This window comes from Anarhichas minor, unplaced genomic scaffold (assembly GCF_050575085.1).
Source record: "Anarhichas minor isolate MPS153535 unplaced genomic scaffold, ASM5057508v1 ptg000010l, whole genome shotgun sequence".
In the NCBI taxonomy this organism is placed as follows: Eukaryota; Metazoa; Chordata; class Actinopteri; order Perciformes; family Anarhichadidae; genus Anarhichas; species Anarhichas minor.
Genome location: NW_027466456.1, coordinates 17,103,228 through 17,124,905, shown reverse-complemented (window position 1 = coordinate 17,124,905; position 21,678 = coordinate 17,103,228). Strand labels below are relative to the sequence as shown.

Below are 21,678 nucleotides of genomic sequence, written 5' to 3'. Positions count from 1 at the left end.
TGAAGAGGAGGAAGAAGATGGAAGGAAGGAGGAAGAAGATGATGAAGATGAGGAGCAGGGTAGAGAACCGCACGGAGCAGGTAGTATGAAGAGGCAGAGGAACGGTGAGGACGACCACGAGGACGCAGCGCCCTCCACGAAGAGGACCAGAGAAGAGGACTACAGGGAGTCAGCGCCCTCCACTTCAGGCCTCGGATCCTCCACGAAGAGGACCAGAGAAGAGGACTGCAGGGAGTCAGCGCCCTCCACTTCAGGCCTCGGATCCTCCACGAAGCGGACCAGAGAAGAGGACTACAGGGAGTCAGCGCCCTCCACTTCAGGTCTCGGATCCTCCACGAAGCGGACCAGAGAAGAGGACTACAGGGAGTCAGCGCCCTCCACTTCAGGCCTCGGATCCTCCACGAAGAGGACCAGAGAAGAGGACGACAGGGAGTCAGCGCCCTCCACTTCAGGCCTCGGTCCCTCCTCAAAGAAGAGCCGGGCAGATGACTACAGATGGTCTCCATCCTCCACTTCAGGCCTCAGCTCCCCCACACACAGAAGATACTGGCAGTCGGCTGAAGACAGCTACTCGGATTGAGACCGACAGCCTGTTTGCTGCAGGATTGTTAAACCTTTGCGTCTGGCAGGACTGATAAAGCACCAGACAGCCTTCCCTCGCGTCTGGTGGGGTTGGCGATAGGTTTTAGAGATAGGGTAAGGAGCCCGGATAAGTGGAGGAAAATGGATGGATGGATGCTAGATGCAGAAACCAGAGGTAAGTTAACAGTGAATGGTCTCCACCCTCCACTTCAGGCCTCGGATTCTCCACGAAGAGGACCAGAGAAGAGGACTACAGGGAGTCAGCGCCCTCCACATCAGGCCTCGGATCCTCCTCAAAGAAGAGCCGGGTAGAGGACTATAGATGGTCTCCACCCTCCACTTCAGGCCTCAGCTTCCCCACACACAGAAGACACTGGCAGTCGGCTGAAGACAGCGACTCTGATTGAGACCGACAGCCTGTTTGCTGCAGGATTGTTAAACCTTTGCGTCTGGCAGGACTGATAAAGCACCAGACAGCCTTCCCTCGTGTCTGGCGGGGTTGGCGATAGGTAGCATCCTGCAGCAGAGCTTTTAAATTTCGCTTCTTTGTTGATTTTCCTTTTGAGTAATAGTTGATGCTAGATGCAGAAACCAGAGGTAAGTTAACAGTGAATGGTTGTTATTCTGTTGTGTTTTTTTCTTTTTAAAGTCTAGATGTCTTTAGCAGACAAAGGTAAGTCAACACTTTATAACAACATTAACACATGTTGCCTCAAAGTCTCACTTAACAGTTATTCAAAGATTGTTCATTTTAATCACTCTCTATCTATTCTTTATAGTTAGGTGAAGGTCGCTGTACCAGACAGAGGTATGGTAAAAATTACTAACGTTAAGAAAAGGTTTCCAAGTCTCTTTTACTCAGGTATCGATGGCTGTAACACAGGAAGTAACATCCAGGCAACAGAGAAGATGTGTTCACTCTGGACCAGATGAGAAGGATGGAGGACCACAGGACCAGATGAGAAGGATGGAGGACCACAGGACCAGATGCGAAGGATGGAGGACCACAGGACCAGATGAGAAGGATGGAGGACTACAGGACCAGATGGAGAGCGGCGGTCTCCTTTCTTTCAGTGGGCTGAGTAAGTAATCCCTCACTAAGACTACAGAAGTATCAGTAATAAGATTCCATCATTGGAGGCCAGATTCAACACAACAGTGTAAAGGTCGTATAGTTAAGTTTAAAGTATTCATGTCTAGTGTTTGTGTCTCACAGGGAAGGACTCCTCTGTGCTTTTGTTTCACTCCTGGGGCATCCGAGAGTGGACGTCAAACAACCACTGAACCACTCTCAGCACCCCAGTGAGTCCGAGACCCAGTGAGTACGGTGACGTCCTCCCTGCCCCGCCACCCCGTCACCACCCGCTCCACCCGCTCCACCCACCAGCCGAGAGGACGAGGAGCGTCCCGTCCCCACCGGCACAGAGGACGTAGTTTGTCTCCGCCTGCTTCTTCTGTGCTGGTGGGTTTGGGAAGCTCCTCACACACACACACACAGGAAGCAGTCAGCAGCTCTTTGCATCTGCTCACAAACCAAGAAGGAGACAGACGGTTCAGGCTGAACGAGAAATAATAATTCTAAAAGCTTTAAGCTATTTCATTTGTCACATAGAACACAGTCTGTTCATGTAAACTGTATGTACTGTATGTATACTGTTTACTTACTGAGTAGCACAATAAAAATCAATGTATGACAAACTTTCTAAATGCATCTTTATATTAGAAACAATATCATAATATTTCTGATATAATTCAAAAATCTGACAATGTATGACAATTAATATAAATATTGTGCAAGTGATAATTTAATATCTTTTTGATTTTCATTTGACTCAAAGGCATTACTGTTAGTACTGTTGAGTATTGATAAATATAATATTACATGTTGATATAAATAAAATGGAGAAAGCTTTAGATTACGGCCCACAAACAATGTGAGAACCTAATTAATTATGATCATTATTATCATTTTTTATAACACTGCTGTAGTTTTTTCAAAATGATCATATATAATTTACCAACAATGGAGAGGCACAGATGATAACAAAATAAGGAACTACATCGACAATAACTTCAAGGTACATTTGTGTTTTTACTTGGCAACAGTACTCTTGGTAAAAGAGTATTGTGAGGTACCTTTGACAAATTTGAGTCATTGCACAATATCAAAATGAAATTATGATCTGATAGGTCTGTCATTCAGATTTTTAGGCAACCAAGAGAACACATTACCCGTTACTCAAATCCGGAGAGAGCTCAGTGACAAAATTGATAACGTGCAAGTTCAACGTCAATCGTTCTGCTGTCCTCGATGGAGCAATTAGGGGGTTCAGACGGCTCTCCTGTGCAGGTGCATGTTCAGAGTTCAGGTGAGTGTGCATGTTTGTTATCCATGAATACAGTCCGAGAGTGTGTGATGTGTTGCACAATGTAGATTCAGTTGTCTAAATCCCATGTACAGTATATGTAGTAGTATGGCTGCATAGCATGTGTCCACAGCACTTAGATATCCGCTGCTGCCTCTGCCAAGGACAAGGACAGACTGCAGCGTATTATTCGCTCTGCCGAGAGGGAGATCTGCTGCAATCTGCCATCCCTCCAGGACCTGTACGCCTTGAGGACCCCGAGGCAGGCAGCAAAGCTTGTGACCGACCCCTCACACCCTTCACACAATCTTTTTGAGTCACTCCCCTCTGGCAAGAGGCTGCGGTTCATCAGTATCAAAATCTCCTGCCACAAAAACTGTTTCTTCATAGCCGCAGCTGGCCTCACCACCTCCCTTATTCTATCTATTCTAACCTTTGCACATCCTGCACAAAATTGTTATATTGTAAATACTTACAATGGTATTTTTCATCTTTATATTGTGATTTTTCTTGACTTTTTGCAGTACTTTGCTTATATTTTTACATCCTCTTAACGTGTCTATTGTAGCCGATGCACCAAATGTGGCCTTTGTCTTTGTGTGAATCTATTTTGGGAATAAACCTGATCCTGTGACTTCCGCTGTAATGATATATCCTGGCCACTAGAGGGAACTGTTCATCAATTAATAAGTAGGGGTTCTGTCCTAAGATTGCTTATTGTCACAGTCAGAATTTAAAACATTTACAGCATGAAAACAAAGCTGCCCCACATCCCAGTGAAATAATATGCTGCAGGCTATGGCAGTGATGCTACCAAGAGAGTCTCTTCATTAACATTAACTAAGGATCACTATCTGAAATAAAGCAGATTTTCTCAAAATGATATCCCTTCCCATCAATGTCCATCTAAGCTATAGTGTTTTTTTCATGTGGGGAATTTGATTTTAAGAAACACCAGACGTTTTTAAATTAATGTATTTGCATCAGAAGGAGATAGGACACTTTCTGTACTGACCTAAAGTAAGATTAGACGTTGTGTCCGCCTCTGGTTATTCTTGGAGTGGTGAAAAGCCGGTGATCAACTAATTCAATGACAAAACTAACTAACTAATTAAATATTTGAATGATGAAAAGTAATGAATCTTGAATCATTACTGAAAGGCAGAGAAGCCTAAGGCCCTTATAATGTGTAAATACTCTAAAGATACCATAGATCGCAGACAAGCTGTTCTTTAAATGTATTAATACACATTTTTCTTTCTTTAGCCTCGACTGTGAATTTGTACTGTTTCATTTCAAATATCTAACAGCTGTATCTCAATATAGTATCCATCTCAAATATCTATCTCACTTCATGGATCACATTTATGTAATAATTATAGCTGGGTAGCTTTACTTTTCCCCTGATTGTTCTCTAATATCATCAATACTTAAACTGAATGATTTCCCACTATAGCACGAAGAAAGGTAAACTTTAAATTGCCTTGAAATTGGGCTACCAGAAAGCACAGTGACAAAATAGAATAAAACTCATTAAAACTCAAATCAACTTGATTTAACTTGATGAAAATAGAGAAAATCAGTCATGATAATAACCTGGTTGGCACTTCTCTGGTTAATTTGCATTTATGTTATAACTGAATTAAGAAAAGGCCTTCTTAGATTATTAATAATAAATCACATGTAATTAATTGTCTTGTTTGTTATATGAGGCCTACTAGACTCTTTGATATTTCTGTTGTTTTCCCAGTAGTCTAAAATCACATAACTATTTAAAGGAAGACGGCAGCTTTTCCTGTATTTTAACTTGTATTTATTTGTTGGTATTTGATTATTTTAAACACTTGGCCGGCCTGACGAATAACCACAGGGCCCCTGGTTAGGGCGGCCCTGCTGATTCAGGCGGATAGAGAGCAGGAGGAGAAGGAGAAGGGGGAGGAGGAGGAGTGAGTGTTTGTCGGCAGATAGTCAGTCAGAAGGACCGGAGTACCAGCGGCAGTTTGGGAGCGTCTGAGCGGGGAAATCTGCGTCCAATACGGGAGAAGTCAAGGGGGAATCCGCCATGAGTTGGGGAACGGAGCTCTGGGTATGTTTAAAGTCTTTAAACTGTGTTTGTGACGACCGGTTTGACTTGTGCGCGTTGTGTTTCGGCCCCGGTCAACACACACCGACTGTCGGGAAACCGAGTGGGAGGGAAGGTGCCGTGTTACCTTTTAGCTTTGTGTTGAGGAGGCGAGCGGCTAGTGAGCGCTAGCTCTGCGCTGTTAGCCGGCGGAGGCTAAAGCTAAAAGCTAATCCGCGGTGCACCTTAAGCGGCGGTGACAGCGGGCGGAACAATGGGCAAGACTGCAGACAGACGGGCTCGACAGCAGGGGCGGGGGTCCCGCTGCCTTCTCGGCCTGGTTACTCGCCAACTTAAATCATATCTGAGCTCCCGAACTGGTGTTTTTTTGTTAGACTGGCAAGTTACGAAGTTGTATGTTGAGGTTTCTTTTTTTTGTGGAGTGTCGCACCCTGTTTTTGAAAGGAGAAGCCCGGGGCAGGGACTCCCGGTAGCAGGGTGGAGACCCCGGGTAGAGACCACGGTCCGGCTCGGTTTACTTAAAATTAACCTTAACTTCAGAGCTGTGGGTTTCTCTGACTGACTGCGCATTGCATGTCTCTTTGTGGCCAGATATCCAGTCTTTTGTCTCAACTTCTACCTGATTAGAAGGAACACATGATACACCTCTCATCGTCTTTCAAGCTAGTAGAAGTCAACGAGTGGCTCCATACAAGTCAGTCATATTAGACTGAGTTACTTAAATCACTACTGCTGCTCTTTGTCACATATCAGTGAGTGAACAAGTCCTTTCGCATCTCTCCCTCGTCTGTCTCAAATTAGATATTATCACGTGGTTTAATTGTATAAGCATGGAGTTAATTGTTCTTTAAATATTTGTTTGAACAAGAGTCATGACATACTGTATTTTATGGGGTGTTGGCCATCACTGGCTGCTGTAACCAGAGAGGCAACCAGCAGCATCCTCTGTGTGTGTGAAGGAGGGGGAACTTAACCCTCCTTGAGATGATACTCCTCCAGCTGACCTCAGTGGTTTATTATCAGCAGTTTAATATCAGCTAATTTGTTGCTTGTAACGCCACCACACTGCTATACAGACGAGGTCTGTGATTCAAAAGGATTGGAAGATCTCGTGCTCATGAACACGTGTGATTTGTCAGGATGTCGGTGGATCTCACATTCATGTTTTCCATTCACTTATTCTGAGAGAACTGGTGTGAACAAGGGTTTAAAGACTGCAAGGATCTGTATTTGTTTTAGTCTGTTTGTAAAGGCGTGAATGTGGTTTCAGCCTATTTCTTTATCAGAAAAAGATAAGATAAAAGTTTTATGTTTCAGTGGCGTGAACATGTAAGACTGGTCATACCAAGAAAACATGACAACTCGTCCTCAGTAGAGCTGCAACTTTCTTTATTTTCATTGTTAATTCACCTGTTTGTGTTTTTTTTTTTTACCCAGTAATCAATCACAAACATCTTTACAATTTCCAAAAACTGTAAAAAAAACGATCCATGTTTTGTTGATCAACAAATCAATTAATCGATTCTTCGTTTTCAGCATTAGTGTGCGCAGAAATGTTTAAAAATATCTGATCTTTTCATTATTTTTAATTTTTTTAAATTTTTTTCAAAGGTTGGTATTTACATAAATCCAGCCAGAGACAATTCCAGATTAGAAGAAAATAACAAAAAAGTAAAAACTGTTATAAATACAAAATAGGAATACAATTTGATGAGAATCAATTCAAATTCAACATAAAAAAACTAGCATAGAAAATCCACCACCAGAAGCCCCAACGAAATATATCCAAGACATGATTTTAATAAAAGTATCTAAAACTCAAAGTGTTAAGATACATCTTTACTCTATCAACCTGTTCCAGTGCGGCTCTGCGTCGTCTCTTCGTCAGCGCCGCAGAGCGCTGAGTGGGGATGCTCGCTGACGGGCCGTCATAATCCACTGATGAGATTAATGTGTTGGCTGTCTGATGTCAGATTACACATGATTGGCTGCTTGATGTGAGATTACGGATTATTGTCCGCCTGGTGGGATGTAAAGCTGTTGATTGGCTGTTGTGTTTTACAGATGACTGACTGTCTAATGTCAGACATCATACATATTCTACCGTCTCATTTCATAAAGATAGTAGGTGCCTTTTAAGGAGATAACTTTTATGTAGCTTATATGTTGTTTTTTTTCCTTATTTTCTGTCATTTTGATCATCTTGTGAGCTCCGAGGCTGTAAACCAATGTACTAATCATTCAAAGTATTTTTTATTAACGGCATCATATGAATAAAAAGCAACTCTCAAGGCAGCATTAGTATGTTCATGCTTTTCGCCCTGCGTTTTTGGCTCTAACCCAGGTCTTATGAGACGCCACAAAGCAAGCGAGGAACATCCTATTACCGCGCTGGCTTCCTGCCCTCCGAGACGCACACACACACAAAGTAGGAAGTGTTGGTCTGAATTAAAGCTCTGTGTGTGCGCCTGCCAGGATGCTGCCACGCTGTGCTCCGGTCTGTCTGGTTGAGGTGAGCCGGAGGCCGGCGGATTGGAGCGGCCAAGTCTGACTGAAGCACAAGAGGCCGACGGGCAGTCGTCTCTGCCGATCGGCGAAACTGAAAGACGAGGACCGGGGGATAAAGGACCGCGAGGTGGAGGACAGAGGACGGGCTGTAAACGGCTGACTGGACTCTTGCTTTTACTTTGAAGGCTGTCAGCTGTTAAAAGCAGAGGAGACTTTAGACCAATTGTGGAAACTCAGTGAGCAGGGTCGCCAACCCTCTTGGAGATTAACGGGTCACAAGTGTTTGCTTTTCTTTCCTTCTTGTGGATTTTGTAAAGCCTCGTTACTGTGTTCCCTCAGGTGTCCTGTGGGAGGTCTTATTGGAGTGTGGGGTACCGGGGTTGTGTGGGAATCATTTGGGGGGGGGTTTGTAGGTGAGGGTAAGAGGACATGTTGTTGAAAGTGTGACAATGATCGCTGATGCCCACAATACTTTGGATACGCCCTGCGTGTGAGGGCGGATGTCTTTCTTAATTAACAAAATTGTGCAAACGCACGTCTCCTGGAGACGGGGAGGAAGGTGAGGATGGAGCGGGAGGAAGGAGGTGTGAGAGAGAGAGAGAGAGAGAGAGAGAGAGAGAGAGAGGGGAGGAGGAGGCGAGGAATGAAGGAGGACGCTTAATGATGGGAGAGAAGAGAGATATTTTCATACGTGGGAGGAGGCGGATAGATGAAGGTCCATGCACTGGGAGATAAGTTGACAGACACGATGGATTTAATAAAACATTAATGAACTCTGTGGAGAACTGGCTGCTGCAGCAGTAACGGGAGACATCGAGAATGAGCAGTAGAGCAGAATGAGTTTAGACTGTAAACAGATCCAGATACTATACAGCCATGCTAACTTTCCAAAGGAAGGCGGTGACAAACGAAGCAATTAACGACTAAAAGTAAGAAATGAGCTCTTACGGATACTCTTAAGAATCTACGATTTAATTCTGTGGGACGTGATGCTAACACACACACTCACAAACATGGCTGCCTCCTTCCGCTTCTATTTCAGAATCTGTCCCCCCTTTGCTCCTCTGCTCCCTGTCCTCCCTCTGCATGCAGTCACATCTGTATATCCACCCAGCCAGTTTTTTGGCACTCGAGCTCCTCTCAGATTCAGGCAGCATCACATCTGTGCGCCTGTCAGGCCGATGCAGTGACCCTGGGTAAACCTGTTTTCTGTCGGTGTAAATAGTTTAACACTTGTTATGTGACCTGGCTTGGTAACCTCCCCCCCGTGGCCTTAGTTTTGTACCTGCATGGCTACTTGTCAAGAAAACCTCCCAAAGTGTTTTCTTTCCTCTAGTCTAGAGAAATGGTAGTGAATGAAGTCGGGTCCATTCTTAGATATTTGACTTGGTATATATGTGTTACGTACACTTTTCTGTCATAAAGATAAATTATTATCATTGTTTCCAATGTTTAATTTTTGTTGCAACATCAATATTTATCATCATCCCTTTCCAGGAAGTCAAAACTGACTCACCAGAGACAGAAACGGTCTCAGATTGACGAGCCGTCTGGACGCAGGGCTTTGGTGAGCGTTGCATCTGCGCTCACTGTTAGGAGTCGGTCCGCCTGTCAACTGTTTATTAGTCACTCACTTTATTAGCCAGCGGATAAAAATGCAGGCTTTTGGACACGAGGGGGAAAATTGGAAGATGGCGGGAATTTTTTCTGGTGAACTTTCCCTACATTTCCAACCCAGTCATTACACTAAGCCTCTGCTGTCAGTCTATGGTCTGCTTGTGCTACATGTGATACAGACTTTGTACTGACGGCATTCCCTTTTGTCAGCCCTGTTTATTCACTGTGACACCCGGTAGATGGAAAGATATTTGAAATAATGTACAGGGGAACTAGGAAGAGGGTTGGGCAGTAGCCATTATATTGATTATTGCCATACTGGTTATACTATGGTATCTATATTTATGTGAGACACATGTTTTTGTCGCGGCTGTGGACGCCGCGGCAAACCTGCGATAACTTGTTACGTTGGTGACGTAGAGGCGAGACGTCCTCCAGCTGTCCTTTGGGTCCTGCTGTGTACTAAACACATCAGCTGCACTGATGCTATCTGCTCTGTGGGTGGACGTAAGCAGGGTTGCCAGGTCTGTGTGACAAAACCAGCACGACAAACCAGCCCAACGGCCAAAAAAGCAGCCCAAAAAACCCAATACCGGAACCAAACCATGTACGCTGCTTTTAAAGTCCAACAGCAATGCTGTCATTGCCAAATGTTTTGTACTATCTGAAGGTGTGGACCAATTCAGTGACGCACACATTTTGCTTTTGCTTTCATTCCTGCGTGGACGACATGCATGTTCTGTTTTTACTTCCTACACGCTACTCTCCCATGCTTTTGTATTTCTTCCCATACTTTGCCTTCTTACCGGGCGCAATGTTTCTCCCTGAGATTAGGAGGCGGTGTAGCCTTGTGTGTGCGCGTACAGGCGTGTGACGTGTCCCATGTCCACGTGTGCAGTGCTGATCTGGAGTCAGTTTGATAGGATAGCAACTCTACGGACACAATACCGAATGACTCGGTGACATCTCGGCTCTCAGACTAACACACCTGCACAGAGAGACCATGAAGAGTCTGCAGCACAGTGCCCTCTGATAGTTGGTTCACTTCCATGTTCAGTGATCTGGTCCTCAGTCTCTACAGGAACGTTACTTCCCTTAGCTACCAATGTTGGTGCACGGCGATCAATCAAGCAGGAATGAATCAAGCAACTTTTTGTTCCCTTTCTGTGTGTGTTTGCCATGTGACAATAAACCATTAGCTCTTCCTTATCCCTTTTTAGACTTGATAACTGCACCTCTCCCTCCATCCTTACGCCAACACTCTTCATCCTCCTCCTCCTCATCAACCCCCTCAACAAACCCCGCCTCTTCTCCCTCAGGATCGGACTTTTATACAAGGTTTTCCCACAGGCCAAAGATACAGGAAGTGTTTTAAAATGTTGTAATGCCACAGACCCTTAAATAGTCTGAAGTGATGCGATTCTCCCAGGGGCCACGTATGGGTTAAGCGGGATATCATAGTGGCCACAGTGAAAATAAATATGATCATTTGAGTATGTTAATGAAACCTCCATGTTTTAGCCCAATTAAATGGCTAAATGATGATTATTTCTTCCTGCTGTCTTACCTCTGACCCCAGCAGTTAAGAGAGTGGTGAAGCTCTCCGGTCAAATCAAGCAAGCGGTACTTTTGTAAATTATTTTTAAAAACATGGACTAAATGAACCATTTTGATCTCGTGAATTTCAACCTTGCTTTAATTAGGGTTAAAGTTAATTATTCATCTTGGAAATTGTAATTTTGAAGACATAATTCTAACTCGAGACCAAAATTAAAAGATATTAAATCAACAAAGTCCATCCAGTATCTGTTTTAGTTAGTTTTCAGCACTAGCTCAGTTTTACCCTGAACTCACTTCTTCATTAAAAAAACCTCTAAATGAAAACTATAATTCCTAAAAGTCTCCAGCGACTGCAGCAGCAGCAGCAGCAGCAGTAGATCAACCCCACACGGGGCCGTAACCTCAGGGACTTCCAGGAGCCATCTCAAGGGTCCTTTGTAGGTCTCCTCCCCCCTTTGTGCCGACGTAGCAGTCGGCATTGTGTACAAAAGCAGTTTTACGACGCTGCCTTATCAGCCAGCACAATCTATTTGTGGAGCATTTCTCTGCTGTTGTGGTTCATAAGTCGTGTGTTTATGGGAAAACACTGGCTTTGGCAGTAATTCACCACAACGCACATACCGTACCAAGGATGTAGACACATGGGATAAGGGTAAGTAGGACGACCCCGCCCCTTCTCCTCTCCGTCTGCCTGTCTGTCTGACATGCAGCCTGTTTGCATACGAGGAAACAATGTTCATTCTAGCACCAGATGAGCTTTCCCAGGCTGTTTATGTGGCCGTTGAAGTTTCAGAGCCCAATAAAACTGCTCACACAGACACACACACACACACACACTAGCTGCTCCGCGTGATAGGTTCCTGGTTTCCTAGGTAACCTCTCCATGAAGTACACACTGTACCCACTGGTTTCCACGGGTACCCCGGCCCATAATATGTCAGGTAGTCAGAGTGCAGAACAAAGGATGTTACCGCACCGAGCAGCAGGCCGGCCGCTGAGTTTGTTTATCACAAACACTTTTTAAATGATAGAGAAGGAAGCGTAGAGGATCTGTTATCCGTATCGGTGGGAAAATACTCGGCGTCTGTTTGCTGAAAACCTACTTTGTGAACTCGCTTCTTCTTTCACAGTCTTTAACAAACACTACTGCAGTCTAGTCTAGACTTGCCATTGCACATTTAAACCCTCCTAATAATTACAAATTACACAAAGAGCAGCCGAAACCAAAATCTCCTCCCGGAGTAGGCAGTCGGTCCAATGGTGGCAAGACTGTACGAGAGCAGTTGCTACCTGTTCATTCATCTGATGTATTGATCTCAGCATGCCTTTGTGTAAATGGCACCTACTGCCGAAACATTGAGGCCACTATGGCACCATATATGTCCAGTCCGTATATGTATCTATGGGCTTCTCTCTTCATTTTTTTAATTGCTTTGTTTTTTCTTAATGCATTATGGTCAGTAGGGGAATTTTAATATGTCTCAGCCCTCTCGGGTACAATCGACAATTATTGTTAATGAAAACAAAGAACGAGTGGAGTAGAGCCGTGCTGTACCGTGCGGTGGAAATGCTGCATAAGACTACAGTAGTAGTTGTACAACACCGAGGTTGTGACTGCCGAGTGTATATTAGTCACATGATATGGAGTTAATGGTTAACCCACGCGATACACATTAACAGCGAAGTACACCGTGCTGGCCCGTTTGCTTTTTAAACACGCAGACAGCAGAGGAACAAATGAAATGGTGCGTGCAGACTGCAGAACATTCCCCGTCAGCATGTCACGTGATGAGGTCGCCCGTGTTCAGTCACTCCCTGCAGGAAGTAAACGGGCCTTTCTGTGACTGCATGTTTATTTGTACCGCGGTAGAGACTTATCTGAGGAGATGTCTCCAATGAATGAGTTAATGCAAGCTGTTAAATAGGAATGTCCGCGGTGCTACATCCACGGGGATAAAGAGACAATTCTCATGTATTTCTTTTCCAATATACAGAAATATTTTCACTCATTTTATATGGAATATCACCATTTTTAAGCTGCCATCTATGGAAAACCTAGTGTATCTTAAGGTCTATTCATTATAATGTTAAATTAACAGTTCAACGATTGATACCCCTGTCGTATAAGTTCAGAAGCAGCTGCTCTGACTCTGTCCTTTAATGCATTATACCTACTTAATTTATTCAACTTGTCATTTTTACAGTTTTTGTGTGTAGCAGTTCCCTCCTGTTTCCAGTCTCCATGCTAAGCTAACAGACTGCTACTCTTTTCTAACTCTTTGCAAGAAAGGGAAGAACCGTGTTTAACAAAATGTCAAACGGTTCCTTTTTAACCAGCACATCTCCGCCTGGCTTGGGCCTCGTGTACTGAGTACACACAGTGACTCTACCTAACCCTCGCCGTTGGCGGTTAGTCACAAATAAGGATGCCAGGACAGGATTCTTTGGTCGCATAAACTATACTTTTGTGATTGTCGGTGCTGAATGGACTAAAAGTGACGCGTTCATTACCTAAAAATAGTGCCGGCTGTCAGCAACCAAACCAAGTGTCATGGCCTACAGTCAACCGCACTAACCAGCATGACAACTGTGAGGAGAAGGTGCCAGGGTCAACACACACACACATAGCAGGGAGCCTCATGCCAAACCCTGGCTCTGATTAGGGCACTTGACTCAGCGGTAAGATAAATCAAGGGTCCTGTGGCTTTTTCTCTGAGATGAATGAGCTGTGTGTGTGTGTGTGTGTGTGTGTGCACGGCCACGCAGTCATTGCTCCATCCCAGCAACATTCAACAAAAGATGGTAGGATGGATATCGACAGGATTTTATAGATGGTACTTAATTTCTCGATACTCTTGATTGGTCCGGTACTTTGTCAATACTCTTATCAGTTCAAACTGAAATAAACTTTTCCGAAACAGGAAATGCTTCAGACAAACTATTGTGTTGATGGATGTGTGTTGTTGTTGTTTGGCTAAAGCTTTTCTCTGATGATCTGAGCTAACCTGAAGCTACCATAAAACACCCATCACTGGCCTCAGCGTTTTAGCAGTGCCCTGTGTTTGTTTTTTTATAAACAGGAAGCCGCAGGCAGGCTGTTGAAATGGTCGTCTCACGATTGGTTATTAATTTTGAAATATATACAGGTATTTTAACTGCAGCCTTTTTACTTGTGTACGAGTTGGAGGCAGACTTCAGAGGAGGGATCCCGCTCCCAGCATGGCCAGAAGTTCAAATGATGTCATGTGTACAGAATGAACAACGTAACAGGATTACAACGGAGTCAATCCGCTCAATACACTGAAGCCAGCCCGGCGCATGATAAATGACTGATGATGTCATCCTGAAACATAACATCATCTTTGTTAAAAGAACAGCGTTTCCTCTGCTTCCCCGTTTTGGATCAGATGGTGACCGAGGAGATCCTCTTAGTGGACCTTCAGTGTTAAAGACCAGGGGCTGAAACGAGGAGGCTCAGACTCTTAACTGATGGATTCTGATCAAAGTCACCGACGTCTACGAGTAAAGCAGAGAACACAATGTGCACGAGTACAATGTTTAGATAACTGCAGTTTGAAACACATTACTGACGGTCTTTACCGATCATGTCAACCGCTAACGTTTGAGACATTTCTGCTGTTTGAAGTGAAGCTAACACACAGAATTAGCAGGATCTGTATTAAAAACAGAATAATAAAGGTTTACTTATTGATTTATTGATTAATTAATTGAAGAAAAAATATTATTTTCTCTCTGTTTAGGCATGACTAGACAACAGTATGACGCTTCATCCAACTACTCTTAACTAAGTTAACTATTTGTATTATGTTTATTGACGGTTATACATTTGGGCGGCTCCCTCTTGGTCACTGTTTCCCCTGTTAACCCTGTGAACTTTCACATGTAGCTGACTTGTCTACCATAAACAACACGGTATTAAGATATGTTGACGGCTAAAAACTGGCTAAAACTTGAGAGGGCTCTCAGATTTCACCGACATGCAAATCAAGGTGAGACTAAGTTGGTTGTCTGGACGGCTGTTTGCATTTGAGTTGGTGGATTACCAAGTAGTGGTTCTTTCGTACGGCGGACGTGGTAAACGGCCTGACTTATTGTCTCTGAACAGCTAATACGACTTTGACGCCACCATGTTAACAGAAGACGTGTTGTGTTTAAACAGTCATGTGTTGGTAACATGGGTCAGTGTTACACACGGGTTGTATCCAGTGCTTGGTTGGATCATATCTGGATTAGATTGATTTCTGTCTATTAGCCAATCGTGCCTCTCTCTCTCTCTCTCTCTCTCTCTCTCTCTCTCTCTCTCTCTCTCTCTCTCTCTTGCCTAACCAGTCTGTCAAGGTGTGTGTTTGTGAAGCAGAGCAGACAATAGAGGTGATCAGGTTGCTATGAAACCTGACTCGCTAGCCACAAACGGGAGTGCCCAGGTGTGTGTGTGTGTGTGAGTGTGTGTGTGTAACAGACAGCTATTAAATACAGTGTAGTGGGAATGGCCTTAATTCAAACCCTTGGTTTTGGGAATGGGTGTCAGTGGATTAGGATTGCCTCAGCAGTTATTTATGTGTAGAAGGACTTAACGTAATATGCGTGCCTAATCGCCGTGACTAAAGGCCGTAATGTCTCTAGCGTGGGTAAATGTTTCCTCATGGGACACGATGCAGAGGAAGTCTGCTCCTTTCAGTTCAGCTCCGCTGGAACAAATGTGAAGAGGAGATTATGTCCTGCAGAGATGCACGTGATGCTTGATCCAGTCTTGAATGTTATGATGGTGCACGTTAACATGAATTTCTTTCTTTTTTGAATTGCTAAATTACAGCCCAATAGACAGGTTATACTGGTGGACCAATGAGGAAGCTGTTCACTGCTGAGCAACTATACAATGCAAACTATAGGCATAGGACATGTCAAGTGCACTTTACAGGCAATTTTTACAATTTTACGTGACATGTACGTCCATATGGAAGTGCGACAGATGATATAAAAAACAAACATGCAACTTGCCACAACTGCAAGTCCAATATAAGCTGGATGATTTTTTTTTTGTTGTTGAGGGAATTATGACATGTTTTAATACAAAAAATCCTAAAACTATCTCTAATTAGCTTATAATACATAATTATAATTACTTATGCCAATATTTCTTTAAGCAGGTATTTAGGTATCCGATTTTTACTGACACATAAAAAGATTATAGAGCAGGTTAAAGGGTGGATTGAAGCTGACGCAGAAAATGAATGGTCATTGAGTATTGTTGTCTATGAACGTTATGAATCACATTGGCTTAAATATTAAAACATTGTTGATAGTTCTGTTTGTATGAAATAGAGAGAGAGAGTGTGTGTGTCTCTGCTGCAGCAACAGAGTATTGTGGTAAAGGAGGTCAGATGATTGAGTTGGTGTCATCCATGTTTATTATCAACACATGGCACACACACACACACACACACACGTGCACTGTGTCTCTCTCATGCCCTTCCTTCTCTTCCTGTTAACAAGGGGCCATTCTCTCCACAGTCGGCAAAAAAGCTCGTTATGCATTGACTGACTTGTGACTGGTTTAAGTGTGACCGTCACTGATTTATGGTCGGATTGTAGAGAGCAACTCCTTTTAAAGTGACATATTCCACCTCCTATACCTGCATGTACGACTTGAACTGTGAACCAACGCCGTAGTGACATCTCCTGATGGCTTTAGTCTGTGTCCATTCAGAGATCACCCATGAGCTGGAGAAATATTGAACCACAGCCAGAAATATTTTGGTGAAACTCGTATAACAATTAGTCTAAACGGTGATCAGTCAGAGAAAAATGGAAGTAATGGTTTGGTCTGTAAATTGTCGATAAACGGAGATAACGGCCATCGCAATTTCCTAAAGCTCATTTATAAAGTCAGAAAAAAGAGACAAATCCTGAAATCCTGAACGAAGGGGAAATGTTTGCCCTTTTTGCTTGATAAAGACTTTAAAACTTTAAATCAAGGGCCCGTCTCGCCTTCTGATTAATCAACTAATTAATTAGTGGACCATTAAATCATTAAAGGTCTTGACCAGAGTGGCATCCATTTTTACTGTTAAAGATACAGAGCAGGAGATGGACCTCCTTCTCTGTTGCTCTCTGCTTTAGTCCAGTTACCGAAGGGGAAACATGGAGCGGACCATTGTTGACATTTTCAGCCAACATCTGGTTTTAGTGTTGAGAAGTCCGTGTTTCAGGTATTTATTAGCACTTGCAATGCCTTTTCCTTCTGCGTTCCTCGTGGGTTTTTAGAAAGAGTTGCTCTTTCTCAATGTTTCCCCCTGCGCTGCGTTTGCTTGCACACAATGAACACAGATTCCTGTTTGATCGCCCCCCGGGTGTTTGACTCATCCGGCCACTTCAGAAACTGAAAGCGCTCGTCTTTCCAGAGAGATTACGCAAGATGTTCACTTCTGATCGAGTTCCTTAGCTTTGCATTTGTCCCGATGAAAAGCAAATCTGACCGTGACCCGAGTTTCCTCTTAAACATCTGCACAGCTGTTAGCGAGGTGTAAATCAGTGCACTCAACCATACACAGACTGGGAAACAAAAGCTCCAGCTACTACATAAGAGGAAGAAACGCCCATTTAATCACCTGAACTGAACCATTTAAACTGATGTAAACAAATGTAGAGGGAACCTCTTTGACTCCACTGCTGTGCTTTGGGATGCACACACAACCAAAACAAGTACGGTTCAGTTTTACTGCACTGATCCATGTCAACGGAGCCATACATGGAGTCACAGAGTGAAGCACGTCACTGACTCAGAGCCGACTGTGATTCATGCGACTCACTCTCTGGATTATTTTAATAACGGCAACTATGAATCAGATATCTCCTCTATGGCTTGTATGGCCGGTTTGGTCTGTGTTTGTGGCGTGCTGCAGACGTGTAGTAGAACGGAAAAAAAAACATGAACATAGACTCTGCAAGGCAGAACAAATAGTGAAGTGTGTGTGTGGATCTTTTAAAACTGAAGTAATTCAGATACCAACACTGCTACAAAGACGGGTCATGTTGAGTTCTAGTAACATTTATAGAATAGGCTATCAGCACTTAAGAGCCTTTTCAAAGCAACATGAGACAATTAACAAAGCTTCTGATACATTAAATAGTCTGTGGCTGGATTGCAGGAAGGGTTTACGCAATTAATCAGAATTTTATTGAAATCACAATAATAAGGAGGCGATTGAGACAAAGTAAAGTGACAAATCATATCGCGATTGCAATGTCAGTCCAAAAAATTGCAATTACAACATTTTTGGGTGGTCAAAAACACTGCAAGCGCAACACTTCCTGCCGGTGCTTTTCACAGCAAAAGCCTTCCAGCAAATAGAACGGTTCATGGCTTTTATTTTTGAACCAGCCACATGAGACGTAGAGGGATAGCAGATGGTTGGAAGTAGAAGTCTGAAGCTGTATTTGTACATTTGAACTGCTGTTTTGTTGGTTTTCCACCCGGGAACAGCAGTGAAGGACGGCGAACAGCTGCCCGTGCTCGTTCAGTTTAAGCATTTATCAAACATCCAACACACAGAATCGAGCTAACGGATAGAAGGGCTTTCTGGGGAATCGGTGATCAAACACACAGCGATCTCCAGGCTAGAACCAGCGAACCTTCAGCACAGAGTTTGTAGAGCTGGCTGTTCCTCATGAGGGCGGTGCTGCCAGTGCTCCCGGCTGTTTTGCCCGTAGATGGAAATTGGAGACTTTTCAGCACAACAACCTTTTTTTAGCAGCAAATCCAAGTCTATTGAAAGCCAGGTGATCTCAGCAATGAAACAGCAAAGCATGCGTGTCAAACATATTTACAAAACTGAGACGTCCAGACGACGAATACGGAAAAGACGGAAAAGGTTTGCACACTAGATGATGCAACCATAAACATATATTTATATTAGCATCAAGCTCACTCCAGATAACACACACAGAGGTATGAACTGTGTGTGTTTACCTCCCGGTGCTTTGGCCTCTGCTCACAGTTCAGTTAGTTGCAGGTCGACTCTTGTTTTGTCCAAACAGTACTTTATGTATTTGCATTGCAGGACAAGCAAAAAAACCAAACATTCCTGTCATGTAATTATATCGTTAACAATTTCTTAATTCATCACTTTGATTCATATTCATCCGATATTGAGATTTAGATGGACGTGCGTGACGTAGCTGTTTACTCGTATCACTCACCTCGGCTTAATATCAGCTCACCTCAACAAAACATATCGACTGCATCTGCTTGAAATTCCTGTTTTGCATCCATGTAACACGGCGGTGTAGCACTACAAATAACGTTAAAAGTTAGTGAGTTTATAGTTTGTGATCCATTGAAATCAGGTTTACTTTGTACATTGTAATACTTTAGGGTTTGTATTTAATCAGATTTAAGTGTTCATCACACACAGATGCGGTTCTGTTGTGCTGTTCCAGTTTTCTTCCTGCTCTCCTCTTTGTTTTTCCTACCTCCTCTTTCATAATGCCACTCTGCTCCTCCCTCACACACACACGCACGCACGCACGCACACACACACACACACACACACACAGTCTCCTCCCCCCATCTCATTCCTGGAAGAGCCCTTCTTTCTTTTTCTGCTTGTTTTTGAGGAAGATGAACGCAGATAAACACAGTCAATGTAAACACACACACACACACACACACAAAGTTCAGACAGAGCCCCGGGGGTCGTCAGTGATGCCAGTGTTTCAGACAAGTTGACATTTCCCACCCAGTCTCTGCCATGTGTGAGTGTGAGAGAGTGTGTGTGTGTGTGTGTGTGTGTGTGTGTATGTGTGTGTGTGTGTGTGTGTGTGTGTGTCTGCTCTGGAATGCCACCGTGTGTAATTAGTCTTTTGTCCTAGCAGCGTTTTCTATGCTAATTAACCTGCCTTCTCCCATGGAATGCACACAGGCCGCCTGGCTCTCTGATTGGCTGGGGGAGGGCCCGTCTAGCCTCCTGATTGGTTGTCAGGGTGTACATGGACCGTGTGGGATCTACACACTAGGGCGTCTTAAGCTCCTCTGGGAGCTAAATGACTAATTTATTCTCCCGCCCTGAGATCAGAGCTCATTAACGCAGAGCCGGGGCTTTGTCAGCGAGGAACGCAGCACAAGTAGAGCTGTGACCTATTTTTGGGGTTTGAATCTGGGAAGGAAACAAAAATTATTATTGTCCAATCATAGTGGCATGTGTCCAATTAGGCATGTGCCCACATACAAATTGTACAGTGTAATTATGAATAATTTTTTTGGTATGGAGCCCTTTTTATTAAGTAAATACTTGCCCCCGTTTGGAATTCATTACTACAACGTTTTATAAAAAGGGTGCATGAAACAGCTTTAACATCTCCTGTCCTGTCCAAACCATGTTGCATTAAATGTCTCTGCTGTTTTTCCTGTGTGGCAAAGAATGTCCATGGTTCCTGCTTTGAGGACATATTTGTATTACTTTGTAATAATTTAGAGAAATTATGAGAAACTATGCTGGAAATAGTGAACCTATTATTCAGCATTTGAAACCTCACTAACGTAGCAACGCGACAGGAATACACTGGACAGCGATGGTACCATCAGCACGTTAGCGCCTGCTGGTCTCACGCTAATACACAAGAGTGCACGGCCTGCTGGATCAGTTCCTGTGCAGTGCAGCTGCTGCAGCAGCGTGGGCTACTGAGTGCAGGCCAGACTGTAAATCCCAGATTCAGTCCGCTCTGCTTAAAACCGTCCTCATCATCTTCATCATCCTCTTCATCCTCCTCCTCCTCCTGCGAGCAGAAAGACCCGGAGCACAGAGATGTTGTCATTTCCCCAGTGAGCCAGTCTGCGCTCAGCTTGCCACAAACTCCAGGATGAGCTCAGACTCTATTACTTATTCATAGACACCGTCACACACGCACACGCACACACACACACACTGGCGGCTAACAGGAGGTGGACAGGCGTGTTCGCATGCTTGTGGGCATTTAGCAGAGGCAACCAGACGGGCAGTATGCAGATGATAATGACGAGACAACAAAACCCCAAAAACAGACATCCTGATATGTTCCTGTGTAGCATCCTGCTTATCTTTGTCACATCGTGGCTGCGTTATGGCTAAATCTTTGAGATTGAACTACACAGTAGGATGAAATTGGCACCATTGGATGCCGTTTACTCTGCCAGTCCACGTTTTACCGCGTCACCGGTTCGCTTTAACGTGCTGGGGTCCTTTGTTTTGTCTCAGTGGTTATCTTGTCGGCTTGCTTCTGACTGCAGGCGTTCTCTTGTTAAGTCAAATGTTCTCCTCCAGAGATCACAGGGGAAATAAGAGCCCCGAGTCACGAGCTTCATCTCTTATGGTGGACCTCAATGTACGGCGGCTGCACAAACAGGAAAATATCAGACGGATAATCAAACTGAATTGCACATTTGTTTTTGTCGACACACACTCTCCTCGTACACTAAAGCTCAGCGTGGCTGTTTAAAAGCCTTCGTGCTGTCTGTCGTAATGGAAGGAGATGATAACTCAACAAACAGGGAGGTCAGCTGTCTCGTATTTCTCTTGGTGACCCCTATTTATCTCCGGTCCAGGCCCTGGTGTGTGTTGACACACAAACAGAGAGGCACAGAGAGTGGAAGCGCCACGGTTATGAGTACTAAGGGAATGGCTTATCTCCACCTCTAGACTGTTCTGTAACTGAGAAGTTCCTGTATTTAAGCTTCCATAAAGTGTACAATATGTGTGTCACAATGCCGACTTAGATTGAGATAAACGTGTTTTCATTTATAAAAGCTGCGAATGGACAGCGTCTTTGACGTCATTTCTACTGTAAATGATTGTCTTTTTCCAGTTGAGCAGAGCCATTGTTGCCAGTCCATCTATCCTGAAGACGCACACAAACACACACACAGGAGAGAGACGTCTGGTTGACATCACAGCTGATTCACTGCAT

At 43.9% G+C, this 21,678-nt stretch overlaps 1 protein-coding gene across 1 annotated transcript in view; it reads left to right on the top strand.

Annotated features, from left to right (window-relative positions):
• Positions 1-4,903: 4,903 nt before the first annotated feature.
• fnbp1l (formin binding protein 1-like) overlaps positions 4,904-21,678 on the top strand; it is a 33,686-nt gene continuing 16,911 nt past the window's right edge. Inside the window, exon 1 of the mRNA XM_076088447.1 lies at positions 4,904-5,034. Coding sequence (XP_075944562.1) covers positions 5,011-5,034 — 24 coding nt within the window. The 5' untranslated portion in view covers positions 4,904-5,010. The remainder of the gene's footprint in view (positions 5,035-21,678) is intronic.